Raw genomic sequence first — 22,396 nt, 5'->3', positions numbered from 1 at the left:
GTACCTCCCTCTCCACTTGAGTACTTCAAATCTACTACAAAATGAAGCAATTAAATCTAAAGAGATTTTTTTTCTGTGCCTAATTTTGTAAACAAAAAAAATCTATAAAATAGTTTATCATTTCCTAGCACATAGTATGTAAAAAAAGTTCATTCATTCACACCCCAAACAAATTTTCACACCAAATTATATTAAAAATCTTGTAATCTTATTCAATGTTATTGACTACGAAATAGAAATCTTGAAATTTTTTAAATCGAAATATTATTGTAAGTCATTTCATGGTCATGATCAATCAGTTAGTCCGGTTGGTGTGTTGTAATAAAATACAAAGTTGTACCACAAAATGTGAATGGTCGAAATAAAAAAAACTTGTCAAACAAGTTAAAATAATGTTGTCATTGTTTCTAAAGATTTTTTTTGCTTAAAACGCTTACAACCGCCAAGCTTTTATGTGTGTGACAAAATGCTTTAGCCGCCATTCATTCTCTATGACAGAACTCATGAAAAACAAGACTTCAATTTATTGCTAACACACAGTTCTACTAAGCCCCAGGTAATTGGTGTGGAGTTGGCGGATTACGTCATATTATGTTTCAAGGAACATTAAATTGTCAAGCAAAAATAGCAGTGAAACTTCCAGTAGACTTACTTACATATACATATTTGATTTGTACTTAGATGATAAAATTGGATTTAACTTTTTTTTTTGCATCCATCAACAGGCCAGCCTGGATTTTTTAAAAAAAATTTTGCATCCACCAATAACACTGTGAACTCAAATTTTGGGGCAGAGATTCCTTTTGGAGATGAAAGCCCTTAGTGAGCATATTGAGAACCCCGAAGGACAAATCCGCCGTGAGTCAAACTTCCGCGTTATGCGGCGATGAAGTTTTTGCTAGAGACCCTGTAAGCCAACAGATGACATGTCTAGAGCAATGTCAAAAATGACTATGAAAACGCGACAAAATCGATTAGTTGTCAATGAGAGCCATACCTAAAATTTTCTGAGCGACATTTTTGCAGAACATTTCGGAGCTGAAAAACGTCATCTTGTGGTACTTTTATAGGGGCCCTTAAAATAAATGATGAAAAGGACACTGAAAGAAGCCAGTTAGAAGGTCGAATTGCTCATTCGATTTGACTGAAGACATGCCATCTCAAAAATAAGCTAAATCAACAGTGAACAAAGATATAACACTAATTCCTGATGCCTTACAGGGTCTCTAGCAAAAACTTCATCACGCCATAACGCGGAAGTTTGACTCACGGCGGATCTGTCCTTCGGGGTTCTTAATATACTCACCAAGGCCATGCGCCCCCAAGAGGAATTTTCCGTGCCCTAGACTTTCACCTCCATTTTGGTGCACAGTGAAAACGTGGATTTTTTAAAAATATTTTTTTCATCCAAAAACAAAACGTGGATTTTTTAAAAATATGTTTTTCATCCAACAACAAAACGTGGATTTTTTTAAAAATATTTTTTCATCCACCAAAAGACAAACGTGGATTTGTTTAAAAATATTTTTTTCATCCAAAAACAAAACGTGGATTTTTTAAAAATATTTTTTTCATCCAAAAACAAAACGTGGATTTTTTAAAAATATTTTTTTCATCCAAAAACAAAACGTGGATTTTTTAAAAATATTTTTTTCATCCAAAAACAAAACGTGGATTTTTTAAAAATATTTTTTTCATCCAAAAACAAAACGTGGATTTTTTAAAAATATTTTTTCATCCACCAAAAGACAAACGTGGATTTGTTTAAAAATATTTTTTTCATCCAAAAACAAAACGTGGATTTTTTTAAAAATATTTTTTTCATCCAAAAACAAAACGTGGATTTTTTTAAAATATTTTGTTCATCCAAAAACAAAACGTGGATTTTTTAAAAATATTTTTTTCATCCAAAAACAAAACGTGGATTTTTTAAAAATATTTTTTTCATCCAAAAACAAAACGTGGATTTTTTAAAAATATTTTTTTTCATCCACAAACAAAACATGGATTTTTTAAAAATATTTTTTTCATCCAAAAACAAAAGGTGGATTTTTTAAAAATATTTTTTTTTATCCAAAAACAAAACGTGGATTTTTTAAAAACACTTTTTTCATCCAAAAACAAAAGGTGGATTTTTTAAAAATATTTTTTTTTATCCAAAAACAAAACGTGGATTTTTTAAAAACACTTTTTTCATCCAAAAACAAAACGTGGATTCTTTAAAAATATTTTTTTCATCCAAAAACAGAACGTGGATTTTTTAAAAATATTTTTTTCATTCAAAAACAAAACGTGGATTTTTTAAAAATATTTTTTTTTCATCCAAAAACAAAACGTGGATTTTTTAAAAATATTTTTTTTTCATCCAAAAACAAAACGTGGATTTTTTAAAAATATTTTTTTCATCCAAAAACAAAACGTGGATTTTTTTAAAAATATTTTTTTCATCCAAAAACAAAACGTGGATTTTTTAAAGATATTTTTTTCATCCAAAAACAAAACGTGGATTTTTTAAAAATATTTTTTTCATCCAAAAACAAAACTTGGATTTTTTAAAAATATTTTTTTCATCCAAAAACAAAACGTGGATTTTTTAAAAATATTTTTTTCATCCAAAAACAAAACGTGGATTTTTTAAAAATATTTTTTTCATCCAAAAACAAAACGTGGATTTTTTAAAAATATTTTTTTCATCCAAAAACAAAACGTGGATTTTTTAAAAATATTTTTTTTCATCCAAAAACAAAACGTGGATTTTTTAAAAATATATTTTTCATCCAAAAACAAAACGTGGATTTTTTAAAAATATTTTTTTTCATCCAAAAACAAATCGTGGATTTTTTAAAAATATTTTTTTCATCCAAAAACAAAACGTGGATTTTTTAAAAATATTTTTTTCATCCAAAAACAAAACGTGGATTTTTTAAAAATATTTTTTTCATCCAAAAACAAAACGTGGATTTTTTAAAAATATTTTTTTTCATCCAAAAACAAAACGTGGATTTTTTAAAAATATTTTTTTCATCCAAAAACAAAACGTGGATTTTTTAAAAATATTTTTTTTCATCCAAAAACAAATCGTGGATTTTTTAAAAATATTTTTTTCATCCAAAAACAAAACGTGGATTTTTTAAAAATATTTTTTTTCATCCAAAAACAAAAAGTGGATTTTTTTAAAATATTTTTTTTCATCCAAAAACAAAACGTGGATTTTTTAAAAATATTTTTTTCATCCAAAAACAAAACGTGGATTTTTTAAAAATATTTTTTTCATCCAATAACAAAACGTGGATTTTTTAAAAATATTTTTTTCATCCAAAAACAAAACGTGGATTTTTTAAAAATATTTTTTTCATCCAAAAACAAAACGTGGATTTTTTAAAAATATTTTTTTCATCCAAAAACAAAACGTGGATTTTTTAAAAATATTTTTTTTCATCCAAAAACAAATCGTGGATTTTTTAAAAATATTTTTTTTCATCCAAAAACAAAACGTGGATTTTTTAAAAATATTTTTTTTCATCCAAAAACAAAACGTGGATTTTTTAAAAATATTTTTTTTCATCCAAAAACAAAACATGGATTTATTAAAAACATATTTTTTTCAGCCACCAATAGACAAACGTGGATTTTTTTAAAAACAAAGCATTATTACATCCGCCAATAGACAAACGTGGATTTTTTAAAAACAAAGCATTATTACATCCGCCAATAGACAAACGTGGATTTTTTAAAAACAAAGCATTATTACATCCGCCAATAGACAAACGTGGATTTTTTAAAAACAAAGCATTATTACATCCGCCAATAGACAAACGTGGATTTTTTCATCCGCCAAAAGAAAAAGAAGAATAGACAAACGTAGATTTTTGAAAAAATATTTTTTCATCCACCAATAGACATAAACAAATATTTTTAACCCAGATATGCCTAACGTCCTATATATAGGACACACAAAATTCTTGCTAATTTGATATGTTATGTTTATCAAAGTACCGTTTATTTTGGTGATATACTCAGTACACATCTGTAGCTCTTGGGATATTATGTGATTCCATTATTTTGAACTACTATTTTTGAGTTTTGAGGGCTAGTTCATCGAAGTTGCCACCTATCGCTTAGTTTTTACAATGATTTGCGTTATGACCGATTAATTATTGGGTAATTTTATAACGAAAACATACACGATGTGGAGCCTACTACGAAAAAACGTTAACTAGATGCCGAAAAGGTGTCTTTGGACTATATGTCAAATGTTTTGTGTCCCATAACTCCCAGTTATAACATAAAACCCTGTGTCCAAAAGTGGCCTCAAAATCAAAAAATTTGTAAAAAACATATAAACATACTGTTATTATTTCACATTTGCTTCTAAAATAATATAAAAATACTTTTAAAATGATCACGATCAAGCAATGGGCATATCTGGGTTAATATTATTCACTCTGTCTCGCATCCACTTTAAAAATGGGCGACATTCCTAACCCCATTTTTGTGTTTTAAATCATTTCAAACTCATCCAATAATACAAATCTATTAAAACCCCTAAATCAATTTTCCCAATATAAAAAATAAAAATAAAGACAACACGAAAAAATTTCCAACAATAACAAATACTTTCCTCATTATAATAATACTAAAAATAATCAGTGAGAGTGTAAGCGACTGAGTGAAAGAGTGTGAATGGGGCACACTAAAAATTTAAAGCGCCATTATCGGCACCTCATTTCAAGCAGTGCTGCTGCTGCATGCATCACACCTTCAATGCAAACACCCAACCGAACAAACAGGCAGACGACAACAACCGAGTGCAGCACAATGGTACAATGAATGTTCACACATTATGTTTCTGGGGTCTTGAAAGTGTTTTTTTTTGTGTTTCTTGGCTGAACTAAATGTTGGCTGTCAAGCTTTTTAACCCAAATTAATTTGATGTCGCCATTTCTTCTTCGTTTTTTTTCTGTTTTAGAAAGTTTGAAAAAAAGCAGCAACTTTCCGCAGCCAACTTCTCCTCCACCCTCTCTAATGTTTGAAATCATGATTTGCCGTCTTTGGGTCAAATGAAATGTCTCATCTTCTTCCTCTTCATCTTCAATTTCCTTATTATGTCTTAGGGAATATTAATTGGATTTTAAAAATGGAAAATTCTTTGTTATTTTTAATTTTCGGGGAGATTTCTTGTCCCACTTTTAGTTTTTTTTTTTTTTGTACTTACGTTGGATCCGGTGTTCCTTCAGCTTCACATTCGATTATAAACGGCTTGTCACTTTCCTTTGTTGCCTGGGCCACTTTGAAGAGCAATTCATCTGTGGGTGGTTGTTTGATAATGCGGGGAGGTGAATTGACTGAAAAGAAAAACAAGCAAAAAAAAAAAAAGATTAGAAGAATGGAAACAATAAAAAAAGGAATTGTTACTTAAAAATATAATTTATTCCCAAAAACGGATAATTCGAGCCACAATTTTGTATAATTTTATTCAGAATACTGGATAACTTTATTCACAATAGAAGATAATTTTATTCACGATAGTGGAAAACGTTATCCACAAAATGTGAATAATTTTTATCCACAGAATGTGAATGTTTCATTATCCACAAAACATGGAAAAATTTATTATCCACAAAATGTGGATAAAAATACTTATCCACGTTTTATGGATAAAAATATTTATCCACGTTTTGTGCATAATAAAATTTTGCGGATAAAAATATTTATCCACGTATCGTGGATAAAAATATTTATACACATTGTTAAATAACAAAATTATCAAATTTTTGTGGATAATGAAATTTAAAAATAAATGTGGATTATGTGGAATATTATACAAAAAAATTATCCCAGTTTCTTGTATAATAAAATTCTCCACATATTTTGATTAATAAAATTATCCACGTTTTGTGGATAATAAAATTATCCACGTTTTGTGTATAATAAAATTCTCCACATATTTTGATTAATAAAATTATCCACGTTTTGTGGATAATAAAATTATCCACGTTTTGTGTATAATAAAATTATCCACGTTTTGTGGATAAAAATATTTATCCACGTTTTGTGGATAATAATATTTATCCACGTTTTGTGGATAATAATATTATCCACGTTTTGTGGATAAAAATATTTATCCACGTTTTGTGGATAAAAATATTTATCCACGTTTTGTGGATAAGAATATTTATCCACGTTTTTTGGATAATAAAAGTATCCACGTTTTGTGCATAATAAAATTATCCAAGTTTTGTAGATAAAAATATTTATCCAAGTTTTGTGGATTATAAAATTATCCACATTTTGTGGATAATCAAATTATCCACGTTTAGTGGATAATCGAATTATCCACGTTTAGTGGATAATCGAATTATCCACGTTTAGTGGATAATAATATTATAGACGTTTTGTGGATAATAAAATTATCCACGTTTTTCGGATATTAATATTTTCCACGTTTTGTGGATTATAAAATTATCCACGTTTTGTGGATAATAAAATTATCCACGTTTTGTGGATAAGAATATTTATCAACGTTTTGTGGATAATAATATCCATGTTTTGCGGTTAATAAAATTTATCCACGTTGTGTGGATAATAAAATTATCCACGTTTTGTGGATACAAATATTTATACACGTTTTGTGGATAAAAATATTTATCCACGTTTTATGGATAAAAATATTTATCCAGGTTTTGTGGATAGAAATATTTATCCAGGTTTTGTGGATAAAAATATTTATCCAGGTTTTGTGGATAAAAATGTTTATCCAGGTTTTGTGGATAAAAATATTTATTTACGTTTTGGATAGAGATTGACGTTTTGGTTTTATGGATAGAAATATTTATCCAGGTTTTTGGATAAAAATATTTATGCAGGTGTTGTGGATACAAATATTTATTCACGTTTTGTGGATAAAAATATTTATCCACGTTTTATGGATAAAAATATTTATCCAGGTTTTTGATAAAAATATTTGTCCACGTTTTGTGGAAAAAAATGTTTATCCACGTTTTGTGGATAAAAATATTTATTCACGTTTTGTGGATAAACATATTTATCCACGTTTTGTGGATAAAAATATTTACCCACGTTTTGTGGATACAAATATTTATCCACGTTTTATGGATAAACATATTTATCCACGTTTTATGGATAAACATATTTATCCAGGTTTTGTGGATAGAAATATTTATCCAGGTTTTTGGATAAAAATATTTGTCCACGTTTTGTGGAAAAAAATATTTATCCACGTTTTGTGGAAAAAAATATTTATCCACGTTTTGTGAATAAAAAAAATTATCCACGTTTTGTGGATAATGTAATTATTCATGTTTTGTGGATAATAAAATTATCCAAATTGGTGGATAAAAAATTATTCACATTGGTGGATAAAAAAATATCCACATTGATGGATAATAAAACTATTCACGTTTTGTGGATAATAAAAATATCCCCGTTTTGTGGGTAACAACATTATCCACGTTTTGTGGATAATAAAATTATCCACGTTTTGTGGATAATAACATTTATCAACGTTTTTTGGATAATAAAATTTATCCACTTTTTGTGGATAATAAAATTATTCACGTTTTGTGGATATTAAACTTATCCACGTTTTTTGGATAATAATATTATAGACGTTTGTGGATAATAAAATTATCCACATTTTGTGGATAATAAAATTATCCAAATTGGTGGATAAAAAATTATTCACATTGGTGGATAAAAAAATATCCACATTGATGGATAATAAAACTATTCACGTTTTGTGGATAATAAAAATATCCCCGTTTTGTGGGTAACAACATTATCCACGTTTTGTGGATAATAAAATTATCCACGTTTTGTGGATAATAACATTTATCAACGTTTTGTGGATAATAAAATTTATCCACTTTTTGTGGATAATAAAATTATTCACGTTTTGTGGATATTAAACTTATCCACGTTTTTTGGATAATAATATTATAGACGTTTGTGGATAATAAAATTATCCACGTTTTGTGGATTATAAAATAATCCACGTTTTGTGGATAATAAAATTATCCAATATTCGTGGATATAACTATCTATATTTTGTGGATAAAATTATCCACATTTGTGGATAAAATTGTATACATTTATGGATAATAAAATTATCCACGTTGTGTGGATAAAACTATATTTTGTGAATAAAATTATCCACATTTGTGGATAAAATTGTAAACATTTATGGATAATAAAACTATCCTCGTTTTGTGGATAATAAAATTATCCACGTTTTATTATCCACAAAACGTGGATAATTTTATTATCCAATATTCGTGCATAAAACTATCTATATTTTGTGGATGAAATTATCCACATTTGTGGATAAAATTATCCACATTTGTGGATAAAATTGTATACATTTATGGATAATAAAATTATCCACGTTTTGTGGATAATAAAATTATCCACGTTTTGTGGATAATAAAATTATCCACGTTTTGTGGATAAAACTATTTATATTTTGTGAATAAAATTATCCACATTTGTGGATAAAATTGTAGACATTTATGGATAATAAAACTATCCTCGTTTTGTGGATAATAAAATTTTTCACGTTTTGTGGATAATAAAATTTCCAATTATCCTAGTTGTATAAAAATATTTATCTACGTTTTGTGGATAAAAATATTTATCCACGTTTTGTGGATAACAATATTTAACCACGTTTTGTGGATAATAAAATAATCCACGTTTCGTGGATAATAAAATTATCCACGTTTTGTGGATAAAAAAATTATCCACGTTTTGTGTACAAAAATATTTATCCGCGTTTTGTGGAAAAAATATTTATCCACGTTTTGTGGATAAAAATATTTATGCACGTTTTGTGAATAATAAAATTATCCTTATTTAGTAGACAATAAAATTATCCACTTTTTGTGGATAAAAAATTTATCCACATTGGTGAATAAAATATCCCCGTTTTGTGGATAATAAATTTATCCACATTTGTGGATAATAAATTTATCCACATTTGTGGATAATATATTTATCCACATTGGTGGATAATAAAATTATCCACGTTTTGTGGATAATAAAATTATTCACGTTTTGTGGATAACAATATTTATGCACGTTTTGTGAATAATAAAATTATCCTCATTCGTGGATAATAAAATTATTCACTTTGGTGGATAATAAAATTATCCATTTTTGTGGATAAAAAAGTTATCCCCGTTTTGTAGATAATAAATTTATCCACATTGGTGGATACAAATATTTATCCACGTTTTGTGGATAAAAATATTTTTTTTGAATAATAAAAATATCCACATTAGTGGATAAATATTTTTATCCATATTGGTGGATAGTAAAAATATCCACATTCGTGGATAAAAAATTCCTTAAAAAGAACTTCACGGCCTCTTGTATAACATCGCCTTCTTATATTCTGTTCTTTGTTCTTTTTTGTACTTACATTCAAAATTCCCATCTCTGCCATCACTCTGTTCCAGTCTGTGTAATAATCAGATTTTCTAGCCTTGAGCAATCCAGTGAAAGAATTGAATGTTTAGGAGTTTTAATACAAGTGACCACCAGACAGACGACTACCATGTCCAGTTGCTGTGTTGTTGTTGTTTCTATTTGAACATGTCCATTGTTGTTTATTATTTTTATGGTTGTTGTTATTATTGTAAATTGTTTAAATTGTTATGATGCACTTTAGGAAATTAGTTTAATGCCGGACTATGGCTGTTATATTCGTTGGCAAGATGTAGTACCATGTAAGTGTGTGTGTGTGTGTTTGTGGGAGTAGGAGTTTTCTTGTGAACAGAATATGAAAATGAATTGATAGACATTTAAATGATTGAGGAGTGGGGGAGTTGCGTTTTTTTTTTGAGGAGATGCTTGTTGTAAAATTAATATTTACAGTGGACTACAGTGGTCTGTTTCATCAAGCCGGTTAATGCGGTTGAAATAAATTTATGAATAAAATACTTATGTGAGATTTATACGTTTCCCATTTTTATAAATGGGTCGTCAAAAATATTCCAGAAATTAAAAAGGGAGATAGAAGTGGGGATATGAAACTACACAGCAATGAATTATAACTAGTGCTGGTTTATGAAGTGTGTCCAGTGTTATGAAAGCCCAATTTTATGAGGCACTTTTCACTCCAAGTTTCGGTACTTTACTATGTTTTAAGTTTTTGCTTTAACTGTGTTCCTTCTTTCTCCTTTAATTCCTGTGGGCTTTATTACCAAGGCATTTTTATAAAAGTTCAAGACCCTGAATTTTAGTTTGCGGGACTTTGATATTAAGCTCTTAAATAACTTTCTCAGAAATCGTGTGTCCGCATGCCTTTCTCCAGTAAAGCGATATTGTTTTTTTTTTAACATGTTCCCAGACACAATAACAACAAAGTGAAAACTTAAATGCATAATTGATGATTTGCTAGCGACTTTCATTTCAGTTTCAATTGACTTGCATTTTGTATTTTCTCAAACATTGTTTAAGAGTTTTGACGAATTTCCCATGCGCCTGACTTTTCCATGCACAAGCTAACATGGTGTTGTTGGTGTTATTGTTGGTTAAATAATTTAAATGTGTCTTAACTAACCTCCCACTACCGAAGGGTTTAGCTGATAAAATTGTTTATGCCACAAAGAAACATATTTGACTTTTGTGCAACAAACTAATTTATTTATTTACAAAATTCCCACATGAACATGGTTGTTGTTATTGTTGGTCGTTGTTTTACTTCTTCCAAACTATCCTACCAACTAAGGTTAATAAAAAAATTAAACATTTACAAAGCCAACAGCATTTGAAGTTTATCCTTTCGAAAGAAACTTCGAAACAGAACAGCAGCAGTAAATGTTTTGTTGTCAAACAAGACGACGACATGTTACAAAAGTTTTGTGCCACTCAGTTTTTACTTCTCTCTTCCATTCTTCTCTCTTCGTATATAATTTAATTACTTTTAGTTGGAAAAGGAAAAATGTTTCCTTCTAACAGACTTTTATCCTTGAAATCCTTTAATCTCTCTTGTGAGTTTTTTGTGATATATTTTTTTTCTTCAAATGATGACGTAATCTTTTAAGATTTTTAATACCATTAGTATGCCCCTTTTTCCCCTCTTTTTCTTTTCTGATGTCACTTCATGATATCGTTTTCCTAACACGTGATGGCACGTGGCGGATTAAGTCATCAATTCTAACTGCTTTCCTATAAAGGATTCATGAGTAATGGAGACTATAATAGTGAAATAGAAATAAAAGAACTGAGGAAAAAAGAACGAAGTAGAAATTGGAGAACAAAAATAAATGTATCCAAAAACCTTGGATTTTTTATCGTATAGTTTTACGCTTCAACAAAGTGGATATTATTATCCACATATTTGATTAATTTAGCAATCAGTCAATGGGCATAATTTTGTTATGTGGATAATTTTATTATCCACAAAACATTAATAGATATTTTTATCCACAAGACGTGGATAAATAATTTTATCCACAAAACGTGGGTAAATATCTTTATCCATAAAACGTGGATAAATATTTTTATCTACAAAACGTGGATAAATATTTTTATCAAAACGAGGATATATTTATTATCCACAAGGCGTGGAAAATTTTATTAGCCACAAAACGTGAAATATTTTGATTATCCACAAAACGTGGATAATTTTATTATCCACAAAACGTGGATAATTTTTAGTATCCACAAAACGTGGATAATTTTATTATCCACAAAACGTGGATAATTTTATTATCCACAAAACCCGGATAAATATTTTTATACACAAAACGAGGATAAATATTTTTATCCGCAAAACGTGGATAAATATTTTTATCAAAACGAGCAAATATTTATTATCCACAAGGCGTGGAGAATTTTATTAGCCACAAAACGTGAAATATTTTGATTATCCACAAAACGTGGATAATTTTATTATCCACAAAACGTGGATAATTTTTAGTATCCACAAAACGTGGATAATTTTATTATCCACAAAACGTGGATAATTTTATTATCAGCAAAACGTGAAGAATTTTACTATCCACAAAACGTGGATAATTTTACTATCCATAAATGTATACAATTTTATCCACAAATATGGATAGTTTTATCCACAAAAAAAATGGATAATTTAATTATCCACAAAACGTGGATAATTTTATTATTCACAAAACGTGGATATTTTTTTTATCCACAAAACGTGGATAAATATTTTTATTCACATAACTTGGATAAATATTTTTATCCAACTAGGATAATTGGAAATTTTATTATCCACAAAGCGTGGAAAATTTTATTATCCACAAAACGTGGATAATTTTATTATCCACAAAACGTGGATAATTTTATTATCCACAAAACGTGGATAATTTTATTATCAACAAAACGTGGATAATTTTATTATCCACAAAACGTGGATAATTTTATTATCCACAAAACGTGGATAATTTTATTATCCACAAAACGAGGATAATTTTATTATCCACTAAAAGTGGATTTTATTATCCACAAAAAGTGGATAATTTTATTTTATTATTTTATTATCACAAAACGTGGATAATTTTATTATCCACAAAACGTGGATAATTTTATTATCCACAAAACGTGGATAATTTTATTATCAACAAAACGTGGATAATTTTATTATCCAAAAAGCGTGGAAAATTTTATTATCCACAAAACGTGGATAATTTTATTATCCACAAAACGTGGATAATTTTATTATCCACAAAACGTGGATAATTTTATTATCCACAAAAAGTGGATAATTTTATTATCCACAAATTTTATTATCCACAAAACGTGGATAATTTTATTATCCACAAAAATTGGATAATTTTATTATCCACGAAACGTGGAAAATTTTATTATCCACAAAACGTGGATAATTTTATTATCCACAACACGTGGATAATTTTATTATCCACAACACGTGGATAATTTTATTATCCACAAAACGTGGATAATTTTATTATCCACAAAAAGTGGATAATTTTATTATCCACAAATTTTATTATCCACAAAACGTGGATAATTTTATTATCCACAAAAATTGGATAATTTTATTATCCACGAAACGTGGAAAATTTTATTATCCACAAAACGTGGATAATTTTATTATCCACAACACGTGGATAATTTTAACACGTGGATAATTTTATTATCCACAAAACGTGGATAATTTTATTATCCACAAAACGTGGATAATTTTATTATCCACAAAATTTGAATAATTTTATTATCCACAAAAATTGAATAATTTTATTATCCACATACGTGGATGATTTTATTATAAACCAAACGTGGATAATTGTTTTATCCACAAAACGTGGATAATTTTATTATCCACAAAACGTGGATAATTTTATTATCCACAAAACGTGGATAATTTTATTATCCACAAAACGTGGATAATTTTATTATCCACAAAACGTGGATAATTTTATTATCCACAAAACGTGGATAATTTTATTATCCACAAAACGTGGATAATTTTATTATCCACAAAACGTGGATAATTTTATTATCCACAAAACGTGGATAATTTTATTATCCACATTTGTGGATAATTTTATCCACAGAATATGGATGGTTTTATTATCCACAAATCGTGGACAATTTTATTATCTACAAAAATTTGATAATTTTATTATCCATAAATGTAGATAATTTTATCCACCAATGTGGATAATTTTATAAACAAATATGGATAATTTTTACCACCAATGTGGATAAATTTATCCACCAACGTGAATAATTTTACAGACAAGTATGGATAATTTTATCCACTAGTTTGGATAATTTTATTTTTTAATTTTTTGTAGTCAGCAATGTGGATAATTTTATACACAAATGCGGATAATGTAATCAACAAATGTGGACAATTTTAAACAATAGGGTTAAAATTGTATCCACAAGTGTGGATAATTTGATCAGTCAATGTGGATAAATTTATCCATCAATGCGAATATTTTTGTTCATAATTGTGGATAATTTTATACACCAATAATTTTGTCCACCAATGTGGATAATTGTATCCACAAATATGTATAATTTTATTGGCAAATATGGATAATTTTACGCTAATGTGGATAATTCTATCGAACAATATGGATAATTTTATCCACAAATATGGATCATTTTATTAACTAATGTGGATAATTTTATCCACAAACGTGGATTATGTTATCCGCAAATTTTGGATAATTTTATCCACAAGTATGTATAATTTTATCCACCAATGTGTATAATTTTATCAACTAATGTGGATAATTTTATCCATTGATGTTTTTATCCACAAATGTGGACAATTTTATCAACGAATGTGTATAATTTTTTAAGCAATGTAGATAATTTTATCCATATTGATTTTATCCATATTACTTCCAGAAGAAGAAGAAGAAGATATGCCAACACATAAAAAATCTCCTAATTGACTTCTCACAATTGACAGATGGATTTGTTGGCCACATCTTTTACAGAAATACACTCGAATTTCATCAATTCGCTTTATCAATCTCCATTTGATTTACTTTCAATTTCATTTGGAATTAATTTCCCATCTAAATGTGTATTGGTGGTTGGGTACATATTTCTTCTTTTCACAACGATAAACTAAATCCCATGATATACCATAGCATCGCTTCTACACCACTGCAAAAAGAATACATATCTTGCCATCTCAACTTCCCATTGAAATTCTGATGCTGCTGCTCTTCAACTCAACATTCCACAATCGCCCTCAGAATCCATCGGAAAACAACAAATTTCGCAACTTTGTATTTGACAGATTGCCTTCGAGTGGAGGAAGAAAGAAAACGAAAACAAAACAAATCACAAGCAATAACAAATGAATTTGTATTCGAATGTCTGTCCATCCGTTGGATGGGCAGAGCTGTGACTTCCCTTCAAAAAATTAAAAAAATGCAAAAGAAAACAAATTTCTTTACAAAAAAACATGTGTGTGAAAATAAATTGGAATTTAAATTGGAAAATTTAATTTTAGCAAAGACACACACCAATAACAGGGTGATTATGAGATGACATTTTAAATTTAAATTGGACAAATTTAATCACAAATTCCAATATAAGGTGACATTTTAAATTGAAATTGGACAAATTTAATCACAAATTCCAATATAAGGTGAAATATTAAATTAAAATTGGACAAATTTAATTACAAATTTTAATACGCAAATTTGCTGATGTGCATACTGCTGGAACCACTGTTCAAAAACGGTGATGGGTGCGCCGGCGGAATAATTTTTTTTGTAATCAACATCGAAAATGCCTACAGGCCATGAATGTCGGATTTTTCTATATCTGTTCAGAGGCTGGTAAACAATTATTTGATATATCCCCAAGAGAAAATTTGATGAAGTTTATATATTGTTTGGCCCACTATTCAAAAACGGTGCCTCGTGCGTCGATGAAATAATTTTTGTCGGAATCAGCATCGAAAATACCCCTAGGCCATGTATTTTGGGAAGATCAATGCTTATTAAAATCTTGGAAAAAAAATAATTTGTATATACACCCAACTTGCAGACATGCATATTTTGTTAGGCCTACTGTTCTGAAACGGTGACTCGTGCGTCCACGGGATAATTTTTATTGGAATCAGCATCAAAAATACCTCTAGGCCATGTATTTTGGGAAGATCAAAGCTTATTAAAATCTTGGAAAAAAAATAATTTGTATATACACCCAACTTGCAGACATGCATATTTTGTTAGGCCTACTGTTCTGAAACGGTGGCTCGTGCGTCCACGGGATAATTTTTATTGGAATCAGCATCGAAAATACCTCTAGGCCATATACTTTGGGAAGATCAAAGCTTATTAAAATCTTGGAAAAAAATTATTTGTATATACATCCAACTTGCAGACATGCATATTTTGTTAGGCCCACTATTCCGAAACGGTGGCTCGTGCGTCCACGGGATAATTTTTATTGGAATCAGCATCGAAAATACCTCTAGGCCATGTATTTTGGGAAGATCAAAGCTTATTAAAATCTTGGAAAAAAATTATTTGTATATACACCCAACTTGCAGACATGCATATTTTGTTAGGCCCACTATTCCGAAACGGTGGCTCGTGCGTCCACGGGATAATTTTTATTGGAATCAGCATCGAAAATACCTCTAGGCCATGTATTTTGGGAAGATCAAAGCTTATTAAAATCTTGGAAAAAAAATTATTTGTTTATACACCCAACTTGCAGACATGCATATTTTGTTAGGCCCACTGTTCTGAAACGGTGGCTCGTGCGTCGATGAAATAATTTTTGTCGGAATCAGCATCGAAAATACCCCTAGGCCATGTATTTTGGGAAGATCAATGCTTATTAAAATCTTGGAAAAAAAATAATTTGTATATACACCCAACTTGCAGACATGCATATTTTGTTAGGCCCACTGTTCTGAAACGGTGACTCGTGCGTCCACGGGATAATTTTTATTGGAATCAGCATCAAAAATACCTCTCGGCCATGTATTTTGGGAAGATCAAAGCTTATTAAAATCTTGGAAAAAAAATAATTTGTATATACACCCAACTTGCAGACATGCATATTTTGTTAGGCCTACTGTTCTGAAACGGTGGCTCGTGCGTCCACGGGATAATTTTTATTGGAATCAGCATCGAAAATACCTCTAGGCCATATACTTTGGGAAGATCAAAGCTTATTAAAATCTTGGAAAAAAATTATTTGTATATACATCCAACTTGCAGACATGCATATTTTGTTAGGCCCACTATTCCGAAACGGTGGCTCGTGCGTCCACGGGATAATTTTTATTGGAATCAGCATCGAAAATACCTCTAGGCCATGTATTTTGGGAAGATCAAAGCTTATTAAAATCTTGGAAAAAAAATTATTTGTATATACACCCAACTTGCAGACATGCATATTTTGTTAGGCCTACTGTTCTGAAACGGTGGCTCGTGCGTCCACGGGATAATTTTTATTGGAATCAGCATCGAAAATACCTCTAGGCCATGTACTTTGGGAAGATCAAAGCTTATTAAAATCTTGGAAAAAAAATTATTTGTATATACACCCAACTTGCAGACATGCATATTTTGTTAGGCCCACTATTCCGAAACGGTGGCTCGTGCGTCCACGGGATAATTTTTATTGGAATCAGCATCGAAAATACCTCTAGGCCATGTATTTTGGGAAGATCAAAGCTTATTAAAATCTTGGAAAAAAAATTATTTGTATATACACCCAACTTGCAGACATGCATATTTTGTTAGGCCCACTGTTCTGAAATAATAATTTTTTTCCAAGATTTTAATAAGCTTTGATCTTCCCAAAATACATGGCCTAGAGGTATTTTCGATGCTGATTCCAATAAAAATTATCCCGTGGACGCACGAGCCACCGTTTCAGAACAGTGGGCCTAACAAAATATGCATGTCTGCAAGTTGGGTGTATAAACAAATAATTTTTTTTCCAAGATTTTAATAAGCTTTGATCTTCCCAAAATACATGGCCTAGAGGTATTTTCGATGCTGATTCCAATAAAAATTATCCCGTGGACGCACGAGCCACCGTTTCGGAATAGTGGGCCTAACAAAATATGCATGTCTGCAAGTTGGATGTATATACAAATAATTTTTTTCCAAGATTTTAATAAGCTTTGATCTTCCCAAAGTACATGGCCTAGAGGTATTTTCGATGCTGATTCCAATAAAAATTATCCCGTGGACGCACGAGCCACCGTTTCAGAACAGTAGGCCTAACAAAATATGCATGTCTGCAAGTTGGGTGTATATACAAATTATTTTTTTTCCAAGATTTTAATAAGCTTTGATCTTCCCAAAATACATGGCCTAGAGGTATTTTTGATGCTGATTCCAATAAAAATTATCCCGTGGACGCACGAGTCACCGTTTCAGAACAGTAGGCCTAACAAAATATGCATGTCTGCAAGTTGGGTGTATATACAAATTATTTTTTTTCCAAGATTTTAATAAGCATTGATCTTCCCAAAATACATGGCCTAGGGGTATTTTCGATGCTGATTCCGACAAAAATTATTTCATCGACGCACGAGGCACCGTTTTTGAATAGTGGGCCAAACAATATATAAACTTCATCAAATTTTCTCTTGGGGATATATCAAATAATTGTTTACCAGCCTCTGAACAGATATAGAAAAATCCGACATTCATGGCCTGTAGGCATTTTCGATGTTGATTACAAAAAAAATTATTCCGCCGGCGCACCCATCACCGTTTTTGAACAGTGGTTCCAGCAGTATGCACATCAGCAAATTTGCGTATTAAAATTTGTAATTAAATTTGTCCAATTTTAATTTAATATTTCACCTTATATTGGAATTTGTGATTAAATTTGTCCAATTTCAATTTAAAATGTCACCTTATATTGGAATTTGTGATTAAATTTGTCCAATTTAAATTTAAAATGTCATCTCATAATCACCCTGTTATTGGTGTGTGTCTTTGCTAAAATTAAATTTTCCAATTTAAATTCCAATTTATTTTCACACACATCAAAAAAACACTACCAAAATGAAATGGGAACATCTTCAACGTTCCTTGGCCCCTTTGTCCCAGCCAGCATTCCCATACCCCAAATACTTGAACATCATCGCCACAGATGTGTCAATAGATTTGGATCAGCCCAAAAATATCTCGAACACAAATGAAATGAAATGTGAAATAAACAAAAAAAACCAACTCTCAATGTTTGTTTCTGTGTGTTAGGTTCTCTGTATCTCCACTCCACTTCCCCCCTTTTCGATCAATTAAAGCAGCAGACATCGACTGTATTTTTATTTATTTATTTTTATGTATTTTTCTCTTTTTTTTTGGGACAGATGCATCCATCCGTCCATTCATCAGTGGTTGTTGTGGGATGAGTTTTGCTTATTTTCTTTTTTTTTTGTAGTTGTTGCATTTTGCATTCTTGCCGCTTGTGCAACATAAAATTTAAATTGAATTTATGGCGAAGCATAGTTAAAGCATTTTGTTCTGCTCTTGTTTCCCTTTCCCTGTTTGTTTCTTATGTTTCCTCTGCACGAGAGTGGGTGGCAATTTAGAAAAGATGCTGGTCATGGCTTCTTTCTGCAGTTGAAGATTTCTGTAAAGTCATATCCATAATCGTTATACTTATGTTGAACATCAACATTATCATCAGCCGCAATATGATGACCATAGCCATCGTTATTATTTTCGTTGGCCGCAGCATCATCATCTGTTTCACATAGGTTAATACGCTTGTTTACATCAGAGATGGAAAACTGCATTTGTAGAGCTACAAGTCCCCTATGAAGAACACTTAACTTCTAGACATTTATCCACGTTGGATAACTTTATTTTTTAAAGAATATCCAAGTTGGTGACTAAAATTATCGACATGGGTGGATAAAATTGCCATATTTTTGGATAAAATTAGAGGTTTTTTGGTGGATAAAAATATCCATATAGTTGGTTAAATTATCGAGAATGGTGGATAATATATTCACATTGATTGATAAAATTATTCACACTGCTGAATAAAATTATCCACAGTGGTGGATAAAATTGTCCATATTGGTTGATAAAATTATCCACAATGGTGAATAATGTGATCCCAAAGTTTATAAAATTATCCATAACGGTGGATAAAATTAATCATTATTGGATAAAATATTCAAAATTGTGGATAAAATTATCCGTCTTGACGGATAAAATTATCCGCAGTGTTGAATAAAATTATCCACACTAGTGGATAAGATTATCCACATTAGTGCATAAGATTAGCCATATTAGTGGATAAAATTATCAATATTAGTGGACAAGAGTATCCACATTACTGGATAGAATTATCCACACTAGTGGATAAAATTTTCCATACTAGTAAATAAAATTAATCACATTAGTGGACAAAAAATTATACGCAATGGTGGATAAAATTGTTCACATGGGCGGGTAACATTTTCCATATTGGTGAATAATATTATCCTCATTGGTGGATAAAATTATCTTCATTGATGGATAAACTTATCCACATACTTGCGGTTAAAATTATTTCCCATTGCGGATAAAATTATCCACATTTGTGAATAATATTATCCAAATTGGTGTATAAAATAATCCATATTTGTGGATAAAATTATCAATTTTTCGGATAAAATTATCCATATTTGGTGATAAAATTATCCATATTTTCGAATAAGATTATTCATATTTGTGGATAAAACTGTCGATATTTGTGGATAAAATTATCCATACCTTCGGATAAAATTATCCATATTTGTAGATAAAATTGTCCATATGTATGGATAAGTTATCCATATTTGTGGATAAAATTATTTATATTTTCGGATAAAATAATCCATATTTGTGGAAAAAATATCGAAGTTAGTGGATAAAATTATCCATATTTGTGGATAAAATTATCCAAATTGGTGGATAAAATTATCCATATTTGTGGATAAAATGATCGAAATTGTTGGATTAAATTATCCATAACTTCGGATAAAATTATCCATATTTGTGGATAAAATTATCCACATTGGTGTATAAAATTATCCATATGTGTGGATAAAATTATACATATTTGTGAATAGAATTATCCATAATTTCGGATAAAATTATCCATAATTTCGGATAAAATTATCCATTTTTTTTGGGATAAAATTATCCATATTTGTGGATAAAATTATCCATATTTGTGGATAAAATTATCCATATTTGTGGATAAAATTATCCAAAGTAGTTGATAAAATTATCCATATTTGTGGATAAAATGATCGAAATTGGTGGATAAAATTATTCCTATTTGTGGATAAATTATCCAAATTGGATAATTGTGGTAAATTGTTTGGCATATTTCAACTATATTAGTTGATAAAATTATCCATACCTTCGGATAAAATTATCCATATTTGGGGGTAAAATTATCCAAATTAGTGGATAAAATTATCTATATTTGTGGGTAAAATTATCCAAGTTGGTGGATAAAATTATCCAAGTTGGTGAATAAAGTTATACATATTTGTGGATAAAATGATCGAAATTGGTGGATAAAATTATCCATATTTGTGGATAAATTATCCAAATATTTGTGGATAAAATTACCCATATTAGTTGATAAAATTATCCATACCTTCGGATAAAATTATCCAAATTGGTGGAAAAAATTATTGCCATATTTGTGGATAAAATTACCCATATTAGTTGATAAAATTATCCATGTCGGTGAATAAAATTATCCACATTGGTGTATAAAATTATCCATTTTTTCGGATAAAAATATCCGTATTTGGGGATAAATTTATCCATATTTGTGGCTAAAATTATCCATATTTGTAGATAAAATTATCCATACCTTCGGATAAAATTCTCCATATTTGTAGATAAAATTGTCCATATATGTGGATAAAGTTATCCATATTAGTGGATGAAAATATCCATATTTGTGGATAAAATGATCGAAATTGTTGGATTAAATTATCCATACCTTCGGATAAAATTATCCATATTTTCGGATAAAATTATCCATACCTTCGGATAAAATTATCCATATGTGTGGATAAAATTATCCATATTTGTGGATAAAATTATCCATATTTTCGGATAAAATTATCCATACCTTCGGATAAAATTAGCCATATTTTCGGATAAAATTATCCATATTTGTGTATAAAATTATCCATACCTTCGGATAAAATTATCCATGTGTGTGGATAAATTATACATATTTGTAAATAAAATTATCCATATTTTCGGATAAAATTATCCATACCTTCGGATAAAATTATCCATATTTGTGGATAAAATTATCCATACCTTCGGATAAAATTATCCATGTGTGTGGATAAAATTATCCATATTTGTGGATAAAATTATCCATATTTTCGGATAAAATTATCCATATTTTCGGATAAAATTATCCATATTTGTGGATAAAATTATCCATATTTGTGGATAAAATTATCCATATCTTCGGATAAAATTATTTATGTGTGTGGATAAAATTATCCATATTTGTGAATAAAATTATCCATATTTTCGGATAAAATTATCCATATTTGTGGACAAAATTATCGAAATTGTGGATAAAAGTATCCATATTTGTGGATAAAATTATCCATATTTGTGGATAAAATTATCCATATTTGTGGATAAAATTATCCATATTTGTGGATAAAATTATCCAAATTGGTGGATAAAATTATCCATATTTGTGGATAAAACCATCCATATTTTCGGAAAAAATTATCCATATTTGTGGATAAAATTATCCATACCTTCGGATAAAATTATCCATATTTGAGGATATACTTTCGGATAAAATTATCCATATTTGTGAATAAAACTATCCAAAAATTATCCAAATTAGTGGATAAAATTATTGATATTTGTGGATATTGCCATATTTGTGGATAAAATTA

General features: G+C 29.2%; 2 protein-coding genes across 10 annotated transcripts in view; both read right to left on the bottom strand.

Annotated features, from left to right (window-relative positions):
- LOC141399110 (uncharacterized) overlaps positions 1-22,396 on the bottom strand; it is a 434,325-nt gene that overhangs the window by 111,768 nt on the left and 300,161 nt on the right. The gene's annotated exons all lie outside the window — the stretch shown is intronic.
- Positions 1-22,396, bottom strand: part of Nrg (Neuroglian) — a 294,047-nt gene that overhangs the window by 131,519 nt on the left and 140,132 nt on the right. For all 9 annotated transcript variants that reach the window (XR_012411769.1, XR_012411767.1, XR_012411768.1 and 6 more), the window contains one exon: positions 5,216-5,345. Coding sequence is in view for 6 of the 9 variants with exons in the window: in XM_073977181.1 (XP_073833282.1) it covers positions 5,216-5,345 (130 nt within the window). In the remaining 3 variants the exon portion in view is untranslated. The remainder of the gene's footprint in view (positions 1-5,215; positions 5,346-22,396) is intronic.

The sequence above is a fragment of the Musca autumnalis genome, unplaced genomic scaffold (genome assembly GCF_047663935.1).
Source record: "Musca autumnalis isolate F117 unplaced genomic scaffold, ASM4766393v1 scaffold_3, whole genome shotgun sequence".
Classification (NCBI taxonomy): Eukaryota; Metazoa; Arthropoda; class Insecta; order Diptera; family Muscidae; genus Musca; species Musca autumnalis.
This window is presented reverse-complemented; position numbering and strand designations above follow the sequence as displayed.